This window comes from Toxotes jaculatrix, chromosome 13 (assembly GCF_017976425.1).
Source record: "Toxotes jaculatrix isolate fToxJac2 chromosome 13, fToxJac2.pri, whole genome shotgun sequence".
Taxonomy (NCBI): Eukaryota; Metazoa; Chordata; class Actinopteri; family Toxotidae; genus Toxotes; species Toxotes jaculatrix.
Genome location: NC_054406.1, coordinates 163,038 through 185,025, shown reverse-complemented (window position 1 = coordinate 185,025; position 21,988 = coordinate 163,038). Strand labels below are relative to the sequence as shown.

Genomic DNA, 21,988 nt, shown 5'->3' with positions numbered 1-21,988 from the left:
TGGAGGACGAGGACCAGGACCAGACATTTACAACCAGAGACCAAAAAATAATTTAGCTGCTCAGAATAATAAGATGCAGATTCACCTGAGAAGTCACACAGGAGAAGAACCATTGAGCTGAAAGAGACACGAGGACGTTACAGTGAGAATGTCCTCAGAGACCAGCAGAACCTCCTGAGAGACGAGAAGGAACAGGTGGAACAGTTCAGACTAGAACGACTCAAAAGCATCACCGAGGATTCAGACACCTCGGTGTCCACACAGAGTCACGTCTGTCACCTGAACACAGGAGACATCAAGGTCATGGGACAGACAGAGCAGACCACACTGTTCCTGCTGCTGGATTGGTTTCTACCTCCGGTGTGATCACAGGACAGCGTCACCCCCTGCTGAGCAGCTCTCACCTGTCTGTCTCCAGGTCCATCTCTGCAGTCTGAGCTGGGTGCTGCTGGATGTCTCATCTAAACTTCTCTCCGTCCCCAGAACCGACCGTGTTTAAAGAAATCAGAAACTGAGCTTCAGGTTTATTCAGAATGAAAGAGGAGACGCTGACGGAGGAGGAGCGCTGCACCATCACCGCCAGCCGGCGTGTGTCCGACGTGGCCAGCGTGTCCGAGTCACATTTTACATTTAACTGAAAATTAAAAGGAAAAGTTTTGTTCGCCGCTCGTCTTCGTAGTTAAAGCTTCGATCATTCAGGACGATTCATCTGAAACAGAAGCAAAAAACATCAGGGCATGCTTCACTGAGACAGACTGAGACAGTTCAGTTGCCATGGAAACACACTGTCGTTTATTTAGTGTAGAAATGCACCAGAACCTGTAAAACCTCAGAGCTGAAGGTCGTTACGTCACCAAACCAACCAGACGTCTGCCAAAGTAACGTCAGCGTGTGTGTGTGTGTACATGTTTAATTACAGGTGATCATGTGAACATGTGGGTGAACACCTGAGACGACGTGACGAGCCGTCCTGCTCTGCTCAGGACACAATGGAGGACAGGGACTCTCTGAGGACACACGCCTGCTCATAGGCAACAGCACAAAGAATAACACAGCAAACGTGTTTACACACTGGGGGACAGGTTCAGGACACCTGAGACTCAGGGACAGTGTGTGAACCTCCAGGTCCCGGAGTCAGTCTCAGTCATACTGACGGTTCACAGTCATCACATGGAGTCAGAGCTGCGACGATCAGCTGGTCGGTCATGTGACTGACAGATCGGACAGGTGTCCGACCATCAGGTCTGCGCCGTCAGAGCTGCCTGTTCGTCTGTCCCCCCCTCTGTCATGGGACGGACGTCCACACCCTTCACCTCCCACCCCCCCGACGACCACGTGACCAGAGTCTGCAGAGTGAAAGCAGTTAAAGCATCCCGACAGTCAGGCGTCCTCAGGACAGACCTGCCGTCCCTCCTCAGGACATGTGTCTTATTATTGAACTAAGTTCAAATCCATTAAAAGCTCTGACATAATACGTATGGAGGCGGAGTCAGTTATGAGATGACGTGCAGTCAGCTATGGGCGGAGTCAGAGACCTTCAGCCGTCCACAGACTGTTGGTTTCATCCTGCTGACGCTGTCTCAGGTCTGGACCAATCCCAGCTTCCCTTTCTGCGTCCCGCGTCCGTCCCGCGTCACCTGCCCTGTGCTGCACCATGTGTCGTTTCATGTTCGACACCTGTGTGAAGCTTTTCCCACACACCGAGCAGCTGAACGGTTTCTCCCGTCGCTCTCCCGTGTGCTGAGCCATGTGTCGCTTCAGGTTTCCTCCCTGCGTGAATCTGACGCCACAGACCTGGCAGCCGAACGGCTTCTCACCTGAGTGAGTCCTCAGGTGTTTCTTCAGAGCTCCGCCTGCGATGAAGCCTTTGCTGCAGACGGAGCAGCTGAAGGGTTTCTCTCCGGTGTGAATCCTCATGTGAGCTTTCAGGTTGTGTTTGTGATTGAATCTGTTTCCACACTCACGGCAGCGGAACGGTTTCCTGCCGCGTTCCGGCTCCGCGTTCTCCTCGGGGTCGTCGAGCTCCGACTGCTCGCTGCCGCATTTGTGTCGCCTGAATCCCGACAACCACGTGAACTTTTTGTCGCAGACGCTGCAGCTGAACTGTTTCTCTCCGGTGTGCACGGCCATGTGCTGAGTCATGTGCACCTTCTGTGTGAAGCCTTTCGCACAGAAGGGGCAGCTGAACGGTCTCTCTCCCGTGTGAAGTCTCTCGTGCGTCTTTAAATTTACCATGCGGCCGAATCTTTTCCCACACTGAGAGCAGCTGAACGGTTTCTCTCCGGTGTGACTCGTCATGTGACCCAGCAGTGACCTCTTGCAGCCGAACGTTTTCCCACACTCAGAGCAGCGGAACGGTCTCTCTCCTGTGTGGATTCTCACGTGGGTCTGCAGATGTTCCTTGCGGCCAAATATTTTCCCACACTCGGAGCAGCTGAAGGACTTTTTGACAGTGTGACATCTTGAGTCCATCTCAGGGACGTTTGCAGAGTTTGAACCTGACTCACATTCACACTCTGAAGTCTTGTCATCAGCATGTGGCTGTAAACGTCTGTCTGGGTCTGAGGTCCTGGCTGGTCCTGGTCCTCCACAGGTCTCCTCAGTGTGGCTCTGATGGAGCTGTGAGGACTGAGGCTTCTCTTCATCGTTCTCAGTCTTCACTGGGACAGGACTGAATGTGGACCTGCTGATTTCAGCCTCCTCCAGGTCCTGAAGCTGCTCTCCCTCCTGACTGCTCCAGGGTCCATGGTGCTGTGAGGACTCGCCGCCACACTTGTGTCTTTTGAGCTGATAAAGCCACGTGAATCTTTTGCCACAGACATCACAGCTGAATCTGTTCTCCTTGGTGTGGACGGACATGTGTTGTGTCAGATGTCCCCCGTGTTTGAAAGCCTTCCCACACACCGTGCACCTGAACGGTCTCTCTCCGGTGTGGATTCTCATGTGAATGTTCAGGTTGTCCTTACGGCTGAAGACTTTGCAGCACTCGGAGCAGCTGAAGCTTTTGTCTCCCGGCTCCTCGGCTCGGCTCTCGTGAATCTGAGAGGACTCACAAACGCACCGGTGGCTTTTCAGCTGAGTGTACCAAGTAAATCTTTCATCACAAAACCTGCAGCTGAATCGTTTCTCCCCCGTGTGCACGGACATGTGATAGGTCAGATTCACCTTCTGTGTGAAGCGTTTTCCACAGAAGGAGCAGCTGAACGGTTTCTCTCCTGTGTGCGTCCTCATGTGTATCTTCAGATGTGGACTGCGGCCGAATACTTTCCCGCACTCAGAGCAGCTGTATGTTTTCCTGCCTGTGTGACTCCTCACATCACTCGCTGGGACCTCAATGATTTTCAGGAAGTTTAAAACTGACTGAGGTTCCCTGGACACTGTCCAATCGCCGTCCCTGGCTTCAGTCTTAAAGCCTGAAGTGTCCGACGCCCTGTTGTCTGTGTCCACTTCTAAATGTGTTTCTGAATTTAAGCTCCACACTGATTCTGACTGACTGCTCCACAGCTCCTCCTCTTTGATGTGGGGGGGCTCTGGGTCCTCCTGGTCCGGGCTGGGGCTCCTCTGCTCAGGGGGACACTCTTCTATCCTCACCAACAGCTGCTGGACATCTGCAGGACACAGAGACACACACAGGTTCAGAGGTCTGATGCAGTGTCTGCCACGACCAGTGACACCTCCACAGCACCAGCAGAACCACAGGAAGGGACGAAGGATGTTCTAAGGGACCACCTCAAGGACAGCTGTCACCCCCTCGCTGCCCACTAACACCCCCTAAAGATTACCCAGAAGCCCCGAGACAGAGAGAAGAACCACCCACCGTCCCTCCTGAATGTCTCAGGTTCTCAGTACAGATGGGAAACACATGAAAGTTAAATCCCACCGAGCGTCTTCAAGGATCATCCTCAAATAATCCAGGTGTTCTCCAGTTTTTACTCTGTTAACCTCTGTTTCTGTTTCCCTCTGAGAACGTGTTAAATAAACACGTGTATGTTCCTACCTGAACCCTCCTCGTCCTCAGTCTTCACAGGGACAGGACTGAATGTGAACCTGCTGATTTCAGCCTCCTCCAGGCCCTGAAGCTGCTCTCCCTCCTGACTGCTCCACAGCTCCTCCTCCTCCTCCTCCTCCTCTTTGATGTGGGGGGGCTCTGGGTCCTCCTGGTCCGGGCTGGGGTTCCTCTGCTCGGGGGGACACTCTTCTGTCCTCATGGACAGCTGCTGGACATCTGCAGAGAGCAGCAAATACACAAACATCAAGAAACAACGACTGAAATCAAAAACCTTTGCTCAGTTCTGATAAAAAAAAACACCTGAACAACAGCTCACTAAGAACCGCGCTGAGAACCAGAACTTCCGGCTGTTCTGTCCCGTGGAGCCGAGACTGAAACTTTCCTGTTTATCAGAATCAGCTGCTGCAGTTCGCTGTGCAGAACACGTTACCATGGTGATGTAACCCGGTTGCCATGGTGATGTAACGCGGTCACCATGGGCACATAGCGGGGTTAAAGGTGAACTAGCTTGTTGAGAACAGAAAACCCTGCTGATCAAACTCTGGCTCGGTATCGATGCAGCTGGGACTGACAACAGTCGGGTTCGGCTCGGGTTCGGTGCCCCATCAGAAATGTTTCTCACAGCAGGTTAAACGAGAATCACGCGCAGCTAACGTTCAGTAAAAACACAGCACGCGGGATAATTAACACAACATGAGACAACGTCACCTGACCGGGACCCGCTAACGTTAGCTTAGCAACATTAGCTCAGGAGTCCGCCTGTTTCCGGCAGCAGAGTCGAACCAACCTGCTCCTCTGAGCTTTGCTCCAGGCGGAGAACCACGTCGCTCCATCTCTCGCCCGTTTAACGGAGCTCTGACGTTGTTTTTTTTTTTTTTTGCCGTGACTTAGATTCAACTAACGGGTTACTCCGTTAACCGCTTTCGCTGTCAAACCACCCAAAATATCCACGGTCGTTTCCGGGGGCAGGTTTCAAAATAAAACTAAAACGGAGGGGCTAACGTTTTACTCTGGTTCATATCCGTCTCACTGAGAAAGGTTTGTCCCGACACTCTGAGGGTCTGATGGTTCAGAGCGGCGGGATGTTAAAGCCACTTCCCGAAGAAAAGCTGGGGCTTCAGCTAACAAACAAACTGCTCCTGTAGGTTTAGCTCCGAGTGTTTCCGGTGGAAGTTTACTGCCGGTTTTTACTGCTGACCTTTGTGTTTTCCGGGTCAGTGTGTGAGCGGGCAGCTGCTCTCCCCTCATCAATGATTAATTAGTCACTTCCTGTTTTCTCTGGCTCAGACTCACACACCAGGTTCTTTAACAACAACAACACATCATCACAGAATCTGCTCACAGGGAGTTTGGCTTCCTCACTCTGTCCCTCCTCTCAGTTCCTTATTATCTGACGCAGCTGTTTAAAAAAGTAAAGCAGACAATCAGAGCTTGTCCGTCTCATTTCACTGACCACGGTGTTTGTTTACGGCCTCGGCCGAATGAATAAATATACAAACATTCATTCCTGTCTGCATCAGGACGTTAAACACCATCCCACTGCGCAGACACGTCCAAACGACATCTTTTCGACGTCGTCTTTGCACGTCCAATTTTGGTCCCCTGAAGGTGCAGACTGTGACGCAAGAAGACGTCTTTTTTCCGACGTCTACCGAACGTCCAGTATTGACGTCCACAGGACCCCTGAATAAGGGCTAATTGTAGTCCAAATGTGGTCGTTGTGGACATTTTTTCTACGTCAAATTTAAACTCATGTTAGACATCGTTTTTATTCTGCTTCTAGACTCTGTGCACGGCTGTAGTCCCACTTCAGAAGGCGGCACACTGTTCCAATTCATTTTCCTATAGCTTCATTTGATTGTCTCAGCAGCAGGTGACAACTGGAAACGCACAAAGGTGAGATGCATTTCCAGTTTAAACCTGCTGCCGAACCAACGAAGCTACAGGAAAATGAACTGGTACAGGAAACGGGTCCTCCACCTTTTGGAAACACATGGGACTACAGTTATACACAGAGGTTTACAATAAATCACAGTTCAACCCCGACTTATTTATTTCCATTTTTATTTTTGTCAGTCACTGGCACAAACATGTCACTAATAAAGCTTTTCTGTTGAATTTCCTGCCAACTACCAGTAAAAACAAGGAACATGAATTTCATGGCTTGCATGTGGACATTGCTTCAGTGTTCATCAGTTGAAGCAAACATGCTTTACTTTTGATTGTCTGCCAAAACTAAATGAAAGTGATAGCCAATAACTACCAGTAATAGAAAAATGCAAATAAATAAATATAAAAATAATAAAATAAATTACACAGCCCACCTTGTTTGGGTCTGTATCACAACAAATAAACATACATATAGAACAATAGAAATGTAAAACAATAAAAATTAAAGTGTTAAACAATGTGTTCTGAGGTAAAATCCAACCAGAACCAATTATACTGAACACAGAAAAGAAGACAATGCACAAAAGCTGGGACAACATTCTCCACAATGGATAATCAGTCCTGAGTAACTGCTGTGTATCCTCCACCTCCACTTCTTTGCGGTCCTTTGCTTCATCCTCTGTCCTCTGTGTCATCAAATTTCATTAATCCAACTGCACGAGCAGAAAAAGAAAACTTATTAGAAATATGTAAAGGAAATCTGCAGTCATGCTGTACTGCTCTCACCACGTGTACCCTTACGCTAAAATACGGTGACTACATAAATACACAATTTACATTAAACAACAGGACATTACGCAAAATGTAATGCGGCTAGCAAACAAACTCCACTAAACAATGCTAACAACACAACACAACACAACACAACACAACACAACACAACACAACAAACATACCACTTTGAAAACTACACACACACAATACTTACAGACTGTACGTTCCCTGGCTGAAACGTGTGCAACCACATTCAACTTTACGAGCTAATCTCTGTGTTACTGACCGAACTCACTGACTGAAGAAACGGAGCGGAGCGGAATTGGAACATTAACAGAAAGAGCGCTCACTCTGTCGCCGTTTCCAAAAACTAAGAAAAGTACAGAACACTCACTCTGATACAATTTCCATGAACCAAAGGAAAATACACATTTTACATTTTTATACTTTCAACACTTTTAACTTATGAACTTTAAATATTACTTTTAACCTTTAAAGACAGTACACGTACACCAAGTCCCCATGTTTGCTTACAAAAATATGTTATCTTCGTGGCTCGCTAGCATGTAAAAAGCATGTTCCCCACCGTGAGAGAGCCGCTAGATATAAAGTTCGCAGCTTGTTCTTTTCGCTAGCTTAGCGAATTTAGCTTAGGCTACGTTGTTTACGTTAATCCTTCAGCTAACGTGAATATTTTTAGGCACAGTCGTTTTAAAGTAATTCCAATTCCATTTAAACTATGGCCAATGTTTAGCTAACGTTAGCTGATACGATGACATGCAATGCCAATTGTAGCCACAGCAGTTTTAGGTAGTTTAAAACAACAAAGCCAGAACAGCTAACACTATAAATACATACATGAACATAAAATGAACAAACACGACCAACTTACTTTCGGCTTAGTGGAAAACGGTGGTTTTGATGTACGCTGAACGGAGCCGAGCGGCCACTTGCTTAGACAGAGATAAAACCAGAGACGGAGAGACAGACGGTTGATGACATTCGAAGAATCGCGCCAAAAGCTTGGCGTGTTGCCTCGGCCAATCAGGGTGCCGTTTACTGGTTGGCTTATGACGACATACTGCCTCAGCCAATCAGAGTGGCGTTAACTGGTTGAAATCATAAGAGTTATAAAATCAAGTCTCCTAAACCATGAAATTATTTTCTGAAGCCTAATTTCCAACAAGTTGCATTTCCAAGTAAATATATGAATAAAAACATAAAAAAATAATAAATAAATAATTACTAACAAATAATGTTTAATCACAAATAATCTATAATCATATTCCTTTATCATGTTGATAACAACAATGTTATTTGTCATTAAAAAAAATACATTCATTAATAATGTCTGTCACGGGGAGACCCCGTGCCCTTTAGTAAGGCACATGCACTACACACTCTTTCTCACTTCTCACTTTATCAGAATGTCAATCCTGGTGTGAAATGTTGGTGATTTGTGCGGTGTGGACATTTGGATGAGGAGGAGAAGAAGAGAAGAGGCATTGTGATTGTGTATTGTGTTCACCTGCCTCCTTTGTTGCGCTTCTTCCTCTGTTAGACCAGGAACAGCCAAACCTGAGCTTTAGCATTCCAGTTGGTTAAATAGGGGGTTCACAGGGGAAGAAACCAAGTGTGGTAGACTGGGAGGGGTGTTTTGTCTTTTGTGCTGAAACAACCAGTTTAAGTATCCTGTTTAGAAAGAAATATGTGTTTCTAACGTAAGTTTAACTGAACTTCTATGTGACAATGTGTTATTTGATATTGCAATTACTGTAAGTGTGATGGAGGACATAATTGATTTTGATTAACTGGGAATGTACGGTCCACCAGTATAAAAGTGAGGAGGCTGTGGTGGTTGGGAGGCTTGAGAGAAGAGAAGCACAGCTCCCAAACACAGCTCCCAAACACAGCTCCAGAATGTAGCTCCTGCCGTGGGCCCAAGTTTAAGGGTATAGCCAGGAAGGCAGTTAGAGTGAATTCTTTTGTGTGTATTACTTTGATTCTTTTGAGAAGGGAGTTCTTTTTGATATTATTTTTTCTTTTTTTGCTTACTTTTCTCTTTCAGGTAGCCCAATGTGAATTTTTACATTGGAGTTTCTGAGCAAGATTCTCATTTTTAACAAATAAAATGGAATTGGGAACTGCTCCAGACTGCTGCAACTCATTGTTATACACCGGGTATCTCGGCCACCCTCACAATGTCAATTTCCTGCACCTGTCTCAGACGTCCACGTGACGTCCAAAAAAGTTACCTAGTCCGACGTTCACATGTTGAACTGCATATTGACGTCCAACTGGAGTCGTGGTTAGACGTCCAAATATCGGACCTAGTTTGTACGTCGTGTAAATGTCCAGAACTGGTCATGGACCAACGGATGCAAAATAGACACGATCTGTACGTCCATCAGACGTCTAATGTTTAGTGGGTGCGTGCCCGGCGGAAGTCACGTGAAACCGGATTTGGCCCGTCCTCTCAGCGGTGTCCGGTGTACTGATGGGAATTCCAGCTCGGTTAACAGAGCCGGCTCCTCAGCTTGTTTTGTTGCTTAAATTAATTTTTTACCAAAACAATGTAAACTTGTGTGTAAAATGAATTCAGAATGTACAACACATACATCACATTAAATGTTTATTATTTATTTTGGCTTATTGTAACTGAAAATCATCAAGTTTTACTGCGGATTATTCAGTTCAAAACTGACGGTCCGGATTACGTCTCTACGTCATAACGCGACCAACGTGTACGTTACGTTTACCTTAACGTCATCAGGAGGCGACAAGCAGCTCGCTACGCAGTTGTTAGTTTGCTGGGGTTTGTTGTAATTTTCCACCGCGGCGTTTAAATCAGAACAGACTTTAATAAACCGCCTGTAGACCAGAGGAAACCGACAGAGTCCAGCAGCGGGACACACCCCTCGGTGACCGGGACCACATCTGTCCGGTTTCCTGTTGCGGTTTGTTCGATAGTTTGAGTGGCGGGTGGAGCTAACAGAATGCTAACAAGTAGCACTGTTAGCTCAGATTAGCCTCGGTGTTTCAGATTACTAATCCGGTGTAAATTCGATTTTATTTCTCTGATGGAGTATCCCGGAGGAGGTGGAGGTGGGGTGGGGCAGAGCGGAGGGAACGTCCCTGCCTTCCTCACCAAACTGTGGACTCTGGTGGAGGACCCGGACACCGACCCGCTCATCTGCTGGAGCCCGGTACTCGCTTAGTTTAGCGCCGAACTAGCGGTTAACAGGTCGGAGGCAGCAGACGGGGAGAGCAGTAAAGCTGTATTCAGACAGTCACGGGTTAATAGCTGTTAGTCGTTAGTCTCTGACGGGACGTACATCACCTGAGCTAACATGCTAACAGCAGATCAGAGATAATGAGGTCATCAGCACAGAGAAGTCAGATCAGAGCAGTTTAATGTTCACCCTCACCCTCACCTGTCCGCCAGGTGTCCATCAGCTGCCGCTTTGTGTCAGAGATGAACAGCTGAACTGTTTTTTTTTCTGGCCGTTTAAGGTCACAGTCTGTCTCAGAGCAGCTAAAGGGACAACAACAAAACAACAATTCCAGATGCCAGTGAACACAGTAAATAATTATAACCTTAGAAACAGTAACAGTAATAATGACAGTAGTAAAAGTAGTAGTAACTAATGATTATTGATTCTACGTGTCTTCAAACGTGTTTGTTTCCTTCAGTTCTCGTCGATTCTCCGTGTTCGTTCACGTAGCTCGGATAGAAAACTAATATTTTATTTTACTCTGAAAACGACTAAGTGATTTTAACAAAGTTGATTTCAGCAGTTCTCAGGTCTGACTGTGTCTCTGTTATAATATTGTTATAAGCTGCTGTAGCAAGAAACCCAGGGGAAGGACTCCAATGCAGACACCACCAGATGGACTGATGATTGACAGTGTCCTTTTGTTTAACTGGCCAGTGGCAGAAAGTTCGTGACGCCAGGAAACAAAAGCAAAAAGCAAAAAACATCCACAACGGAGGAAAACAGAGCTCTGCCAGTTTGTCTGTCCTGGTTCCTGTGGTCACAGTGAGACACATATACTGGGCTTAGCAACAGGTGGTTCACATTAGGGCGGAGCTGACAATCAACAGGGTGGGAAACGAGACAAGGCAGGAAGCAAGCAGGGAAAACTGGGAACATGACTTCAAAATAAAACAGAAAATACAGAACCAAACAAGAGTCCAAAAGGAGTATGGTACATAAGGAGTTTAACAGAATGTGGAGGAGCTCCAGTTAAACCAAACCAGACTCAGATGGTTAAACTGGAACTGATCCTGGTTTGTTGTCTGTGTGTTTATAGTGATAATGCTGATGTTTATCTGTGTGTTTCAGAGTGGAACCAGCTTCCATGTGTTTGATCAGGGTCGGTTCTCTAAAGAAGTTCTACCAAAGTTCTTCAAACACAACAATATGGCCAGCTTCATCAGACAGCTGAACATGTGTGAGTATAAACAGCGTCAGCGACAGATCCCAGATCAGATCCTCCCAGCACAGCACACGGCAGACGTTCTACCCGTGGGAACCTCTGAGAGCTCGCTGAGGAGGATCTGCTGTCACTGAACACGTGTGTGTGTGTGTAGAGCGATGGTTTGAGAGAGGAGGTGAACGTCACGTGAGCAGACGCTGCTGCGCGTTTGTCATGATGTGAACTCTGCTGTTTTGTGAATGGACTTCTGTACAGATGGCTTCCGTAAGGTGGTGCACATCGAGCAGGGCGGTTTGCTGAAACCAGAGAGAGACGACACGGAGTTCCAACATCCGTTCTTCATCAGAGGACAAGAACAGCTGCTGGAGAACATCAAACGCAAAGTCACCAACGTACGTACCTGTATACACACCTGCACACAAATTTCTACAGGTGTGTCTCTGCTACAGATATATACACTGATGACTTTGTCTTAACGGGACAAAGTCATCAGTGTATATATCTGTAGCAGAGACACACCTGTAGAAATAAGCCTGTAAACCTGCAGTCTCCCTGGTAACCGTTTCTGTGTGCTGTGATTGGCTCAGGTCTCCTCAGTGCGGCAGGAAGAAGTGAAGATCTCTGCTGATGAAGTAAACAAAATCCTGAACGACGTGCAGCTGATGAAGGGAAAACAGGAAACCATCGACTCCAGGATCATCGCCATGAAACAGTAAGACCAGAACCGGATCGAGGCTGGGTCACGAGCTGCGTTTAGAAAACTGTAGGATTCACACAAAGGAAACAGGAAACCATCGACTCTGAGATCAACATCAGGAAACATTAACAGCAGAACCTCAACACTGCAGATCAGAACCAGAACCCATTCAGTCCAGCTTCAGTCCGGCTTCAGTGCAGCATCAGTGCAGCATCAGTCCGGCTTCAGTGCAGCAGTCAGCAGGTCTCAGTATGAACCTCTGTATGTACGGCATCTACGTGGATCTATATATCCATGTATGTGTGTGCGTATAGACATATACACACACACACAGCACTTCATGAGGAACACCTGTACACCCCTCCAATCAGCCAATCAGATGGCAGCAGTGCAGTGTATAGGAGGTGAGGAGCTTCAGTTTATGATGTCATCGAACATCAGGATGAAAACGTGACCTCAGAGACTCAGAGAAACTGGGAGATGTGTGTGTGTGTGTGTATGTGTGTGTGTGTGTGTGTGTGTGTGTGTGTGTCTGTCTGTCTGTCTGTCTACCTGAGCACACTGTACATCTGTGTTGCAGTGAGAATGAGGCTCTGTGGCGGGAGGTGGCCGTCCTGAGACAGAAACATGCTCAACAACAGAAAGTCGTCAACAAGGTACGTCTGAGTACAACTACACAGAAACACTTCAATCCTGATACAGAGTCTGGTCCTCTGAGCGTGTCCCCTCTGTCCTCTGTGCCAGTGAGTGTGAAGCATCCAGGGTCACTTCACAGCAGGGACACACGGGACATACACAGGACACACACAGGACACTGAGTACACAGTGCAGATGTACTGCAGACACAGACCAAACGTTTTGAAAACATAAAAGATGGAAGTAAAATGTGATGTTGATTAAAAAATGACAGGAATGTGTGGAGATAGATAGATAGATATACTTTATTCATCCCTCAGGGAAATTGTTATGTTACAGCAGCAAGTAAAACAGTCACAAAAAGAAAGGAAAGGACAAGTTGGCAGCAAACCGGCAGCACTTAGCAACTCTACAAAATACAGTGTAACAAAATATAAAGACATAAAGAGTGAATGTATATATATATAAATATATATGACAAGAAAAATAACAATAATAATAATAATAATAAGATAAAATATAAAATTAAAAAATAAAATAAAAACAGGGAGGAGAATAATATGTACAATAATATATACAATGTAAAAAATATAATCTGTCAGGTGTGCAGTATGTACATTTATAATAGATAAATAGAGCCATGGTTCTCTAATGGTGATATGTACAGTTGTGCAGTAGTGTATAGTTATGTACACATAATATACATATACACATAGTTGTAACAGTGAACTCACAGCTGTGCTGAAGTGTTCATCTGTCACACAGAGGTGAGCTGTTGTATTGCAAACGGTCAGAATGATTTCCTGAACCGTTCCTTCCGACAGCGGAGCTGAATGAGTCTGTTAGAAAACGAGCTCCTCTGTCTCTGTAGTGTGCTGTAGAGGGGGTGTGATGGATTGTCCATGATGGAGAGCAGTTTGTTCAGTGACCTCCTGTCCCTCACTGACTCAAACGTCTCCATGTCCTGACCAATGATGCTGCTGGCCTTACGGATGAGCTTGTTCATCCTGCCCTCTCCAGCACTGATGTTGCTCCCCCAGCAGACCACAGCACAGTAGATGGCACTTGCAACAACAGACTGGCAGAAGATCTCAGCATCTTGCTGCACACACTGAAAGATCTGAGCTTCCTCCGAAAATAGAGTCTACTCATCCCCTTTTTGTATACAGCATCGGTGTGGGTCTTCCAGTCCAGATTACGGTTCAAGTGGACACCTAAGTACTTTTCCACTGTCTCGACCTCCTCCCCCATGATGATTATGGGTCTGGGTCTGGCTGCAGTTCTGGTCTTCCTAAAGTCGACGACCATCTCCTTGGTCTTCTTGACATTTAGGAGCAGATGATTTCTGCTGGACCACTCCACGAAGTTATCCACCAGGTGCCTGTACTCTGAATCCTGTCCATCTCTAATACACCTACCACTGCAGTGTCATCAGAGAACTTCTGCAGGTGGCACGATTCTGTGTTGTACTGAAAATCAGAGGTGTACGGAGTGAACAGCAGCGGTGACAGTACAGTACAGTGGGGCTTCTGTATCACTCACCACCATATCAGACAGGGAGCTCCCCAGCCGTACAAACTGAGGCCTATCTGACAGATAGTCAGAGATCCAGGAGACCATAGACGCACTGACACCCATCCCCAGCAGCTTCTCTTTCAGCAAAAGAGGTTGGACGGTATTAAAAGCACTGGAGAAATCAAAGAACATGATCCTCACAGTGCTTCCATCCAAATGAGAATGAGCTCGCTGTAGTAGATAGGTGACAGCATCATCCACCCCCACGAGGCCGGTGGTCACAGTCATGGGGGTTGTGGTAGGGGGGTCGTTATCAGACGAGCACAGTGGGGGGTGGGGAATGTAACAAGGGAAGGGACAAGAAGGTAACAATGAGGGTGTGAGGACTATTCCAGAGGGGGGAGAGCCAGCAGGGGGTCCAGTGCTAAACCTGTTAAAAAGAGATTCAGCTCATTGGCTCTCTCCAGGCTGCCGTCCTGCTGACGATCTTTGATGTTGTAGCCTGTGATCTGCTTCATGCCCATCCACACAGAGATGATGTTTGACTCCGTCAGCGCAGCGCGGAGTCAGCGCAGCGCGGAGTCTGAGCAGGCTGCACAGGTGCTAGCGTGTCACTGTGTCGGTCAGTCTGATGGAGGCTGTTAGCCCACAGTGCTAACGGAGCCATATCACACTGTTAGCATGCCTCTGTTAGCCCACAGTGCTAACGGAGCCATATCACACTGTTAGCATGCCTCTGTTAGCCCACGGTGCTAACGGAGCCATCACAGTGTTAGCATGCTAGCTTAGCTTCTGCCTGAACTAATGACGACTCTCTCTCTGCAGCTGATCCACTTTCTGGTGTCTCTGGTCCAAACCAACAGGATCCTGGGAGTCAAAAGGAAGATGCAAGTTTCACCACGAATACTACGACAGACACTACACAGATTACTACAGACACTACACACTGTACTACAGACAGTACACAGATTACTACAGACACTACACAGAGTACTACAGACAGTACACACTACTATAGACAGCACACACACTGACTTCAGTCTTTCTGAAACTTTATACAGCAGCTCTCAGTGTGAACATTAAACCAGATGTTTCCAGCTGTGAGACGATCAGCTTTACTTTCTCTCTCCTCAGTCCTCTGATGCTCAACGACTCCAGCTCCGCCCACTCCATGCCTAAATACAGTCGTCAGTTCTCTTTGGAGCACATGCAGGTAACCTGGCCCTGGCTCACCTGTCTGAGGTCAAATCAGGTGATGCAGTACTCGTTTTGATGAAGGATTTTTTCTTCAGGCTGCAGCTAGTCTGTTCCCGCCCGACTCCCCGGTGACCTCTGGACCGATCATCTCTGACATCACTGAGGTGACCACGCCCACTGCAGAGAATGTGGTTAGCGATTGGACGGACGCAGGGTGAGGTCCAATCAGATAATGCCTCCTGTTGTCAGTAGCTGATTGGCCTGTCAGCAGTCACGAATGCTGTTTTTTACCTTCAGAGAGAGCCAGTCAGTTAACGTCAAAGAGGAGCCGTCCAGTCCAGAGGTGGAGGTGTGTCCTGTTCTGGAGGGTGGGGCTACACCTGTAGACACGCCTCTCTCCCCCACCACCTTCATCAATTCCATCCTACAGGACAACGAGACTCAGCCGTCTCCCAACACCTCCACCACCAACCCTACACCAGGTACACACCCCCCCGCCACCAACCCTACACCAGGTACACACCCCCCCGCCACCAACCCTACACCAGGTACACACCCCCATCACCAGCCATGACAGAGCGCTGGTTGGTAGTTTGATTCCTAACAGTTCAACCTGTCTCTCTCTTTCTCCCACAGCCATTGTTGTAAAGAGCCCCGCCTCCTCAGAGCCCCTCCCATCTGCCCCAACCAACCAATCACCTGCCTCCATTCCCATCCCAAACCCCAGCCCCACCACAGCTCAGCAGAGATGTCAGACCATCGCCTGTATTGACAGGTAAGTGTCACACCTTTTGTTTGTCAGGTCTCAGTGTTACAAGCTGTTATCTACTTGCTAACATCTGCCCCACACCTGCTGACCCCGCCCTCAGTGACCTGTGCTGTGTACATCCATCAGTTTCAGTGGTATTAAACAACACTGACTGTGATCCAGGTGTTTTTACCTTCACTGTAGGTTTTTAGACTTTTTGAATATCAGGTGTGTCATTAAAACCCCTGTGCTTCCCTCAGACCCCGCCCCCCTCCCTCTGCAGGTGGACTCTCACCTGACGTTTGGTGCTTCGTATCAACACAAGCTGACAAGTGAATCATTGAATCTATAAATGATCAACATTCTGAAATGGTCAGTTCTGAAGTGTGACCCTGGAGATTCTGTGTTTTCCTTCTCGTCCTCGTGCACACGCTCAGTTCGACCCTCAGCCAATCCCGGCGAACGATAATCAGCTGCTGGATGGACGAACGGCGTCCTCCTGTCTGACCAGCTGCTCTGTGGATTCACCGACATGGCGTTAGAATCAAACCGTATGGGCCGTTCTAACAGAGGAACGTCCATAGTTTTCCAAAATGACAGATCTGTCAGCTTCCTGATTGGCTGATCGGAGTACCTGTGGGCAGACCCCGGTCCACCTTTGAACAGGTCTTAGTGAGTTTTATCTGTGAGGTGTTTGTAAAGGTTTGAGTCTTCAGTAGGAAGCAGAACGTTTAAAGCTGAGAGCCACAGACAGGAAGTCAAAGTGTGGACAAAGTCGGACGCGGAGTCGGACTGAGGACAAGAAGAAAAGTACAGAACAACTCCAGACTGATGAAGCAGCTTCACGTGATACCTGTCTCTGTCCTGTCTCTGTCCTGTCTCTGTCTCTATCCTGTCTGTCTCTGTCTTGTCTGTCTCTCAGGTCTGAACTGTCTGACCACGTTGACAATATTGACAACGGCCTAGAGAACCTGCAGAACATGCTGAACACACAAACCTTCACCTTCGACACCTCCCCGCTCATCGAGGTTAGTCTCAGCGAGGGTGGTGTTTAACATGAGCGTGTTCACATATGAATGTGTTCATATATGAACGTGTTCACATATGAACGTGTTAATGGGTATTTGTGTTTAGTTTTTCAGTTCCCCCTGTTCTTCAGGAGACTTTGACCTCGACAGTTTGGACACTGTGAGTTCAGCCATACAAAATTTTACCATAAACAGATATACAGGTGTGTACAGGTGTATGTACATGAATACACCTGTTTTTGACAAAAATCCTGTTGGTCTGTTGTTGATGTGTCACGATGGTCTGACCACGATGTCACTGTTTCCTCTCAGCTGCTGTCTGAAGAAGCTCCTAAAGGAAGTGATGAAAACACCAACAACACAGGTAACACACTCTCTCTCTCACACACACATCTGAATTGAATTGAACCTACCTGTGTGTGTTTTCTGGGGTCACACCCTGCACACCCTGTGCAAAGCGGCGCCGAGCGCAGCGCGAGCATTGTAGCTGGTTTCAGACTGACACGGTCATTTCGTGTCCACTCTGAGAGTTTGGGGCGCGTCAGGCACATTGTTGGTGCGTTGTTGTCCTGAGGCAGCACAACACGGGTGCACAACACGCTGACACAACACGCTGACACAACACGCTGACACTCATGTACATGCTCCGCCCACTACGCAACTGGGATTTTTCCCACTATTAACCTGGTGACAGTGGATCTGGATTGCCCGTTGTCACGGTAACTCACTGCTGGTCTCTGATTGGTCCAGGGAAGCAGCTGGTGCAGTACATGGCCACACCTGTCTTGATGTCTGAACCAGTCAGCTTGGAGGAGGGCGGGGCCGACCTGCCGTCCCTGCTGGAGCTGGAGGCGGAGCCTTTCTTCGCCTCAGACCCGCCCACTGATGACACAACAGCCGCCCTGCTGAAACACACCCACCTGGACTCTGACCTCTGACATCATCAAAAATGTGATGACTCATCAGTAACCACAGCAACAGGATAGTCTGAGTGCTGACTCAGCAGCAGCAATAGACAATGATGAAATGGATCAGCTGATCAGAGTAGGTCAGAGGTCATGGTTTTAGTATGCAGATGTTATTGATCCATATTAACCCTTTATATACCTGTCGTCTTCTTCTCTTTTATTTTAGCTTTCGTTTCTTTGCTGCTTTAATCAAATCGTTTGTTTGACGCTCGCTGTTTAAAAACACTTCAGAGAACCAGGGTCACGTCTGTACCTGCCCGTCCAATCACACGCAGCTCTGTCAGTGTAGATGACATCGCTCAACACATGAAGTGCATGGACAGGTGAGGCTGGATCATGTGACCCAGGTGTTTTGTTGTGCATGTTGAAGTCAGAGTTTATGGCTGTCTTTGTTTTCATGTAGAAAATATAACGAAGAGAATCTGAATATTTTTGGAAAAGATTATTATGAATGAGAAGCCCCCCCCCCCCATAACCTGTTACCATGGGGACATCACGGATGCGGTCTGTCTGATCCGTGTCAGATCAGTGTGATTGATCCACATTAAACTGGTTTGTTTATCAGTGTTTCTGTGTCGTCGCATGTTCAGTCTCCCTCGGAAACACCGTAGAAATGTTCATTCGGTGGTGATGAGCTCCGCTCGGCCTCTCTGTTGCAGAGGGTGCTTCACTACTTCCTTTCCTACCTCCTTTACCAGGGGAAAGGAGACAGTGCCTTCTCACAATTCTTTGCAGCAGCAAAATTTAAAGCTCCTCACCAATCCACGTCAATAACGTCCACCGCTGCATAAGGAAACAGCCTGCTGGAAGTGTAACACACACCAGTACAGCATCAGCGTTAATCTCTAAAATAATAATGTTACGTGTTGTGTGAAATGCTTTATATACACCACTGTGGAGGATTGGTGTCATTAAATCATGTAAGAAAGTTCATCTTATAAAATCACAAGTTTTATTTGCTTTATTTTTATTTCTATGCTTGATGTTTATTTATTTTATATTAAAGTGACTCCTGCTGTTCTGCTAAACCAAGATTCACTGGCTGCCCTTCAGTAGAAAAGCCTCTGTCATTAATTTGTTTATTTTTCATTTAAATCAATGAAATAAGTTTAAGGAATCTGTTTAATCTGTCTGAGCCTCTGAAGATCTGATGGTGTCTGAACACTGAGGCCTGTGTAGGATTTTAAATTCTACTCTGGATTTTACAGGAAGCCAAAGCAGAGAAGCGAATGCAGGAGAAATCTGATCTCTGATCCTGGTTCCTGTCAGAACTCAGAGCTGGAGTCTGGACAAAGAACTGAAATAACCTGATGTGTCTGATGTTTGAGATGTTACACAGGTGTTACAGTCAGTGTCAGTCACAGTAAGTCACAGTATCTGAGTTTAACAGCAGGAAATCACTGCTCATCCAGGTCTTTATGGCCTGAAGCTTAGCTAACTGACTGGCTTCGTCTGGCTTCACTCACAGGTACAGGTGTGTATCGTCTGCGCAACAGTGGAAGTTTATGGAGCGTTTCCTGATAACGTTTCCTCAGGGAAGCAAATAGAAGGTGAACTGAACTGGACCAAGCTCTGAACCTTGTGGAACTCCATGTCTAACGTCTGCGTTCATGGAGGACTCACTGTTAACGTGTACAGACTGAAAGCAATCTGATTGGTCAGACCTAAACCAACTGAGTGATGTATTGATATAAACTGTTGAAAGTGCTGATCAGTGACTTCCTGTTTATGAACAGATTGGAAAGAAAACTAATTCTCAGTTTGATGTTCAAAATAAAAACATTTATTGTAGAAGTTTAAAATCACATTTCACGATCTGACAGCGAAGGTAACGTCACGTTCTGTCATCGAGTCAAAGCAGAATCACAGTCGAGTTTCAGCCAAAACTTCATGTTTGTTTCAACTCAGTGATTCTAAAACAAAACCAACGTCTATGAACGAGCTCCAGGTTTTAAATATTTCAAAAATACCAATGAGCCACTGCTGCTCAGTGGGTGGAGCCTACAGCTAGTGGGAGGGGTCATATTTCCTGGGCCATGCTGATTGGTCGGTACACTGGAATCTGTAGCGCAGGAATCGAATTCGCGGCTTGATGTGGAAATCAGCAGGTATCCTCCAGTTCCACATTTTCTGCACCTGAGACAGAAAAACGCTCAATTCAGAATTTTATACTTTTTACACTTCTATTGTTTGAAATTAAAGGGATGATCCATTGGTACTGATACTCAGAGGCTTTATATCAGTCTGTTTAATAAAAGCTGGTACATTCACACATGAACTGATCGGTCGTCCCTGTACAGTCACCTGTCCACGCTGTTTACAGGAAGTTAAACGTGGTCGCACCACGAGGGTTTAACAGTGAGAGTTTAAAAGTCTGCTGCTTTCTAATGTGTCTGCAGTTCCATCCCGTGATTCGTCACAGCTACAGGTTTCAGTCTGTTCGGCTGCACAGACGAGTCACAATGAACAAATAATGAAAACAAAAATAAATCTAACAAATTTCCAGTCGCTCCCTCAATGTGACAACAAATGTTAAGCGAACATGTAAGTCACAAGGTCAGAGGTCAGAGTGCTACGAACCTTCAGGACCCTGACCAGATGGGTTGTACTGTTCAGTGGCTGAAGCTGCAGAGAACAAGCAGAACCAAGAAAAGAGAAAAAACAAGCCTTCAGCACCTGATCTCAGGTAAGATCCAAACACACAGCGCTCATTAACACGACCAGTTCACACCACAGAACCTTTAACCAGAGGAACGTGGACTGGGTTCACACTGGGACCTGTTTCAGAGACTGGTTTAAACTGGTTTGTTGAACACTGAACATCTGTAAAATTTACCAGCCGCCTGTGTGTGGTCTGTCACAGCTGGATGACCTAAAACAAACACACACATAAACACGTTTTCAGACCCTGATACGCTCGACCTAAACTCTTCTTCTTCTGTGTAAATAAAAGTAACTTACTGGACTCAGGTGGACTTCCTGTTGGATCTGCTGAAACTACAAGCACACGACATTAACGTTCGACCATGAACCTTTAACCTGATTCGCTCACCGGTGGCCGTGCGGGAGGGCGGGTCTTACCTGCGTCTGTCCCTGTGGAGTCTGTTGATACCGTAACCAGGTCTGCGTAGGAGGAAACACCTGAAACTGAAAAACAACAACACGTAAACAACAGAATGACTGACGGACGAGAGGTGGGTCCCCGCAGGTAAACAGACAGGTGTGTGACCAACAGGTGAACAGAGGTGCAGGGGTGTGTCAGGCAGACGGACAGGTGTACCTGAGTGCAGCGTGTGTGTGAAGCCGTCTACAGAGGCGTGGAGGACGACGGGAGGCGACTCTGTAATGATCACGTGACAGGACACAAGTTCATGACTTGCAGGTAAAACAAACTCTTGATGCTGGGAGTTGACATGTGGTTGTTATAGCAACAAGTCTTACCTGTGACCTCATGTCCCAGTCCAAGACCTGAAGCTGGAACCAGTCAGAACACAGTCAGGTTTCTGTCAGGGATCAGTTCCGTTAATCAGTGTATGGATTAATAGACCTGATCAGTTCCTCTCACCTGTCAGGTCCGTGTGACTGGTCACTGACTCTCCTACACCTGGTGACACCATCATCAGGAAATAAGCGACTCAGACTAATGAGAATAAACTTTCTGAAGATGTTTCACAGGAAAACAAACTGAAACCACACGATGAAACTTCAGATGAAAATATCAAAAAATCAAATCTAAATAATGAAAAGTTACGTAAAATCCAACATTTTCCAAAGAGGTTTTAGGTTTAACCCTGATACGGATCTGAGGGTCGCGTGCTCCATGAGCTGTACCTGACAAACTGCACGTCACACAAGGAGCGTCTGACAAAGATCAATAATCAGTTTATCAATAACGATCCATCAGGTCCAAACTCAGCCTTTACCTGTGAGATCAGTCCCGAGGTCAGTGAAGGAAACCGCTCGCTCGGTCACTGCAGAGACAGACAGAACTGACCTGAGACCAGAACACAGTCAGGGCGAGACCGGACCAGAACCCCGAGACGTTAAACCCCGAGACTTTAAACCCCGAGTTTATGTCCCGTCAGG

At 46.9% G+C, this 21,988-nt stretch overlaps 2 protein-coding genes and 1 long non-coding RNA gene across 10 annotated transcripts; 1 reads left to right on the top strand and 2 right to left on the bottom strand.

The window, feature by feature from the left end:
• Window positions 1-646: 646 nt before the first annotated feature.
• On the bottom strand, window positions 647-5,340 carry LOC121192457 (zinc finger protein 678-like). Of its 4 annotated transcripts, XR_005895194.1 has the most exons (4): window positions 4,797-4,946; window positions 3,998-4,225; window positions 820-3,608; window positions 666-709 (listed from the first exon to the last, which is right to left on the bottom strand). XR_005895194.1 is itself a non-coding variant. In XM_041054172.1 (3 exons), the coding sequence occupies exons 2-3, from the start codon at window positions 4,206-4,208 to the stop codon at window positions 1,528-1,530; spliced, it is 2,292 nt and encodes a 763-aa protein (XP_040910106.1). In that variant the 5' UTR covers window positions 4,209-4,225; window positions 5,208-5,340; the 3' UTR covers window positions 647-1,527. The 4 variants fall into 4 exon arrangements, 3 of the variants coding, with proteins under 3 accessions (XP_040910106.1, XP_040910104.1, XP_040910105.1); XM_041054172.1 differs by lacking the exon at window positions 4,797-4,946 and adding an exon at window positions 5,208-5,340 and having other exon boundaries at window positions 647-3,608; XM_041054170.1 differs by having other exon boundaries at window positions 647-3,608.
• Window positions 5,341-9,452: 4,112 nt separating this feature from the next.
• Window positions 9,453-18,469, top strand: hsf1 (heat shock transcription factor 1). 5 transcript variants are annotated; one of them, XM_041053162.1, is made up of 15 exons: window positions 9,453-9,879; window positions 11,020-11,128; window positions 11,369-11,505; window positions 11,701-11,825; window positions 12,391-12,466; window positions 14,787-14,848; window positions 15,096-15,174; window positions 15,254-15,372; window positions 15,456-15,640; window positions 15,795-15,933; window positions 16,167-16,238; window positions 16,829-16,934; window positions 17,041-17,094; window positions 17,247-17,298; window positions 17,685-18,469. In XM_041053162.1, exons 1-15 carry the CDS (start codon window positions 9,754-9,756, stop codon window positions 17,870-17,872), a joined length of 1,629 nt encoding a protein of 542 aa, XP_040909096.1. In that variant the 5' UTR covers window positions 9,453-9,753; the 3' UTR covers window positions 17,873-18,469. The 5 variants fall into 5 exon arrangements, with proteins under 5 accessions (XP_040909096.1, XP_040909094.1, XP_040909093.1 ...); XM_041053160.1 differs by having other exon boundaries at window positions 15,456-15,673; XM_041053159.1 differs by having other exon boundaries at window positions 15,456-15,706.
• A 2,021-nt stretch (window positions 18,470-20,490) lies between these two features.
• LOC121191776 lies at window positions 20,491-20,900 on the bottom strand. The gene is made up of 3 exons (XR_005895137.1): window positions 20,864-20,900; window positions 20,739-20,774; window positions 20,491-20,527 (listed from the first exon to the last, which is right to left on the bottom strand). It is a non-coding gene; the product is annotated as an uncharacterized LOC121191776 (long non-coding RNA).
• Window positions 20,901-21,988: the final 1,088 nt, after the last annotated feature.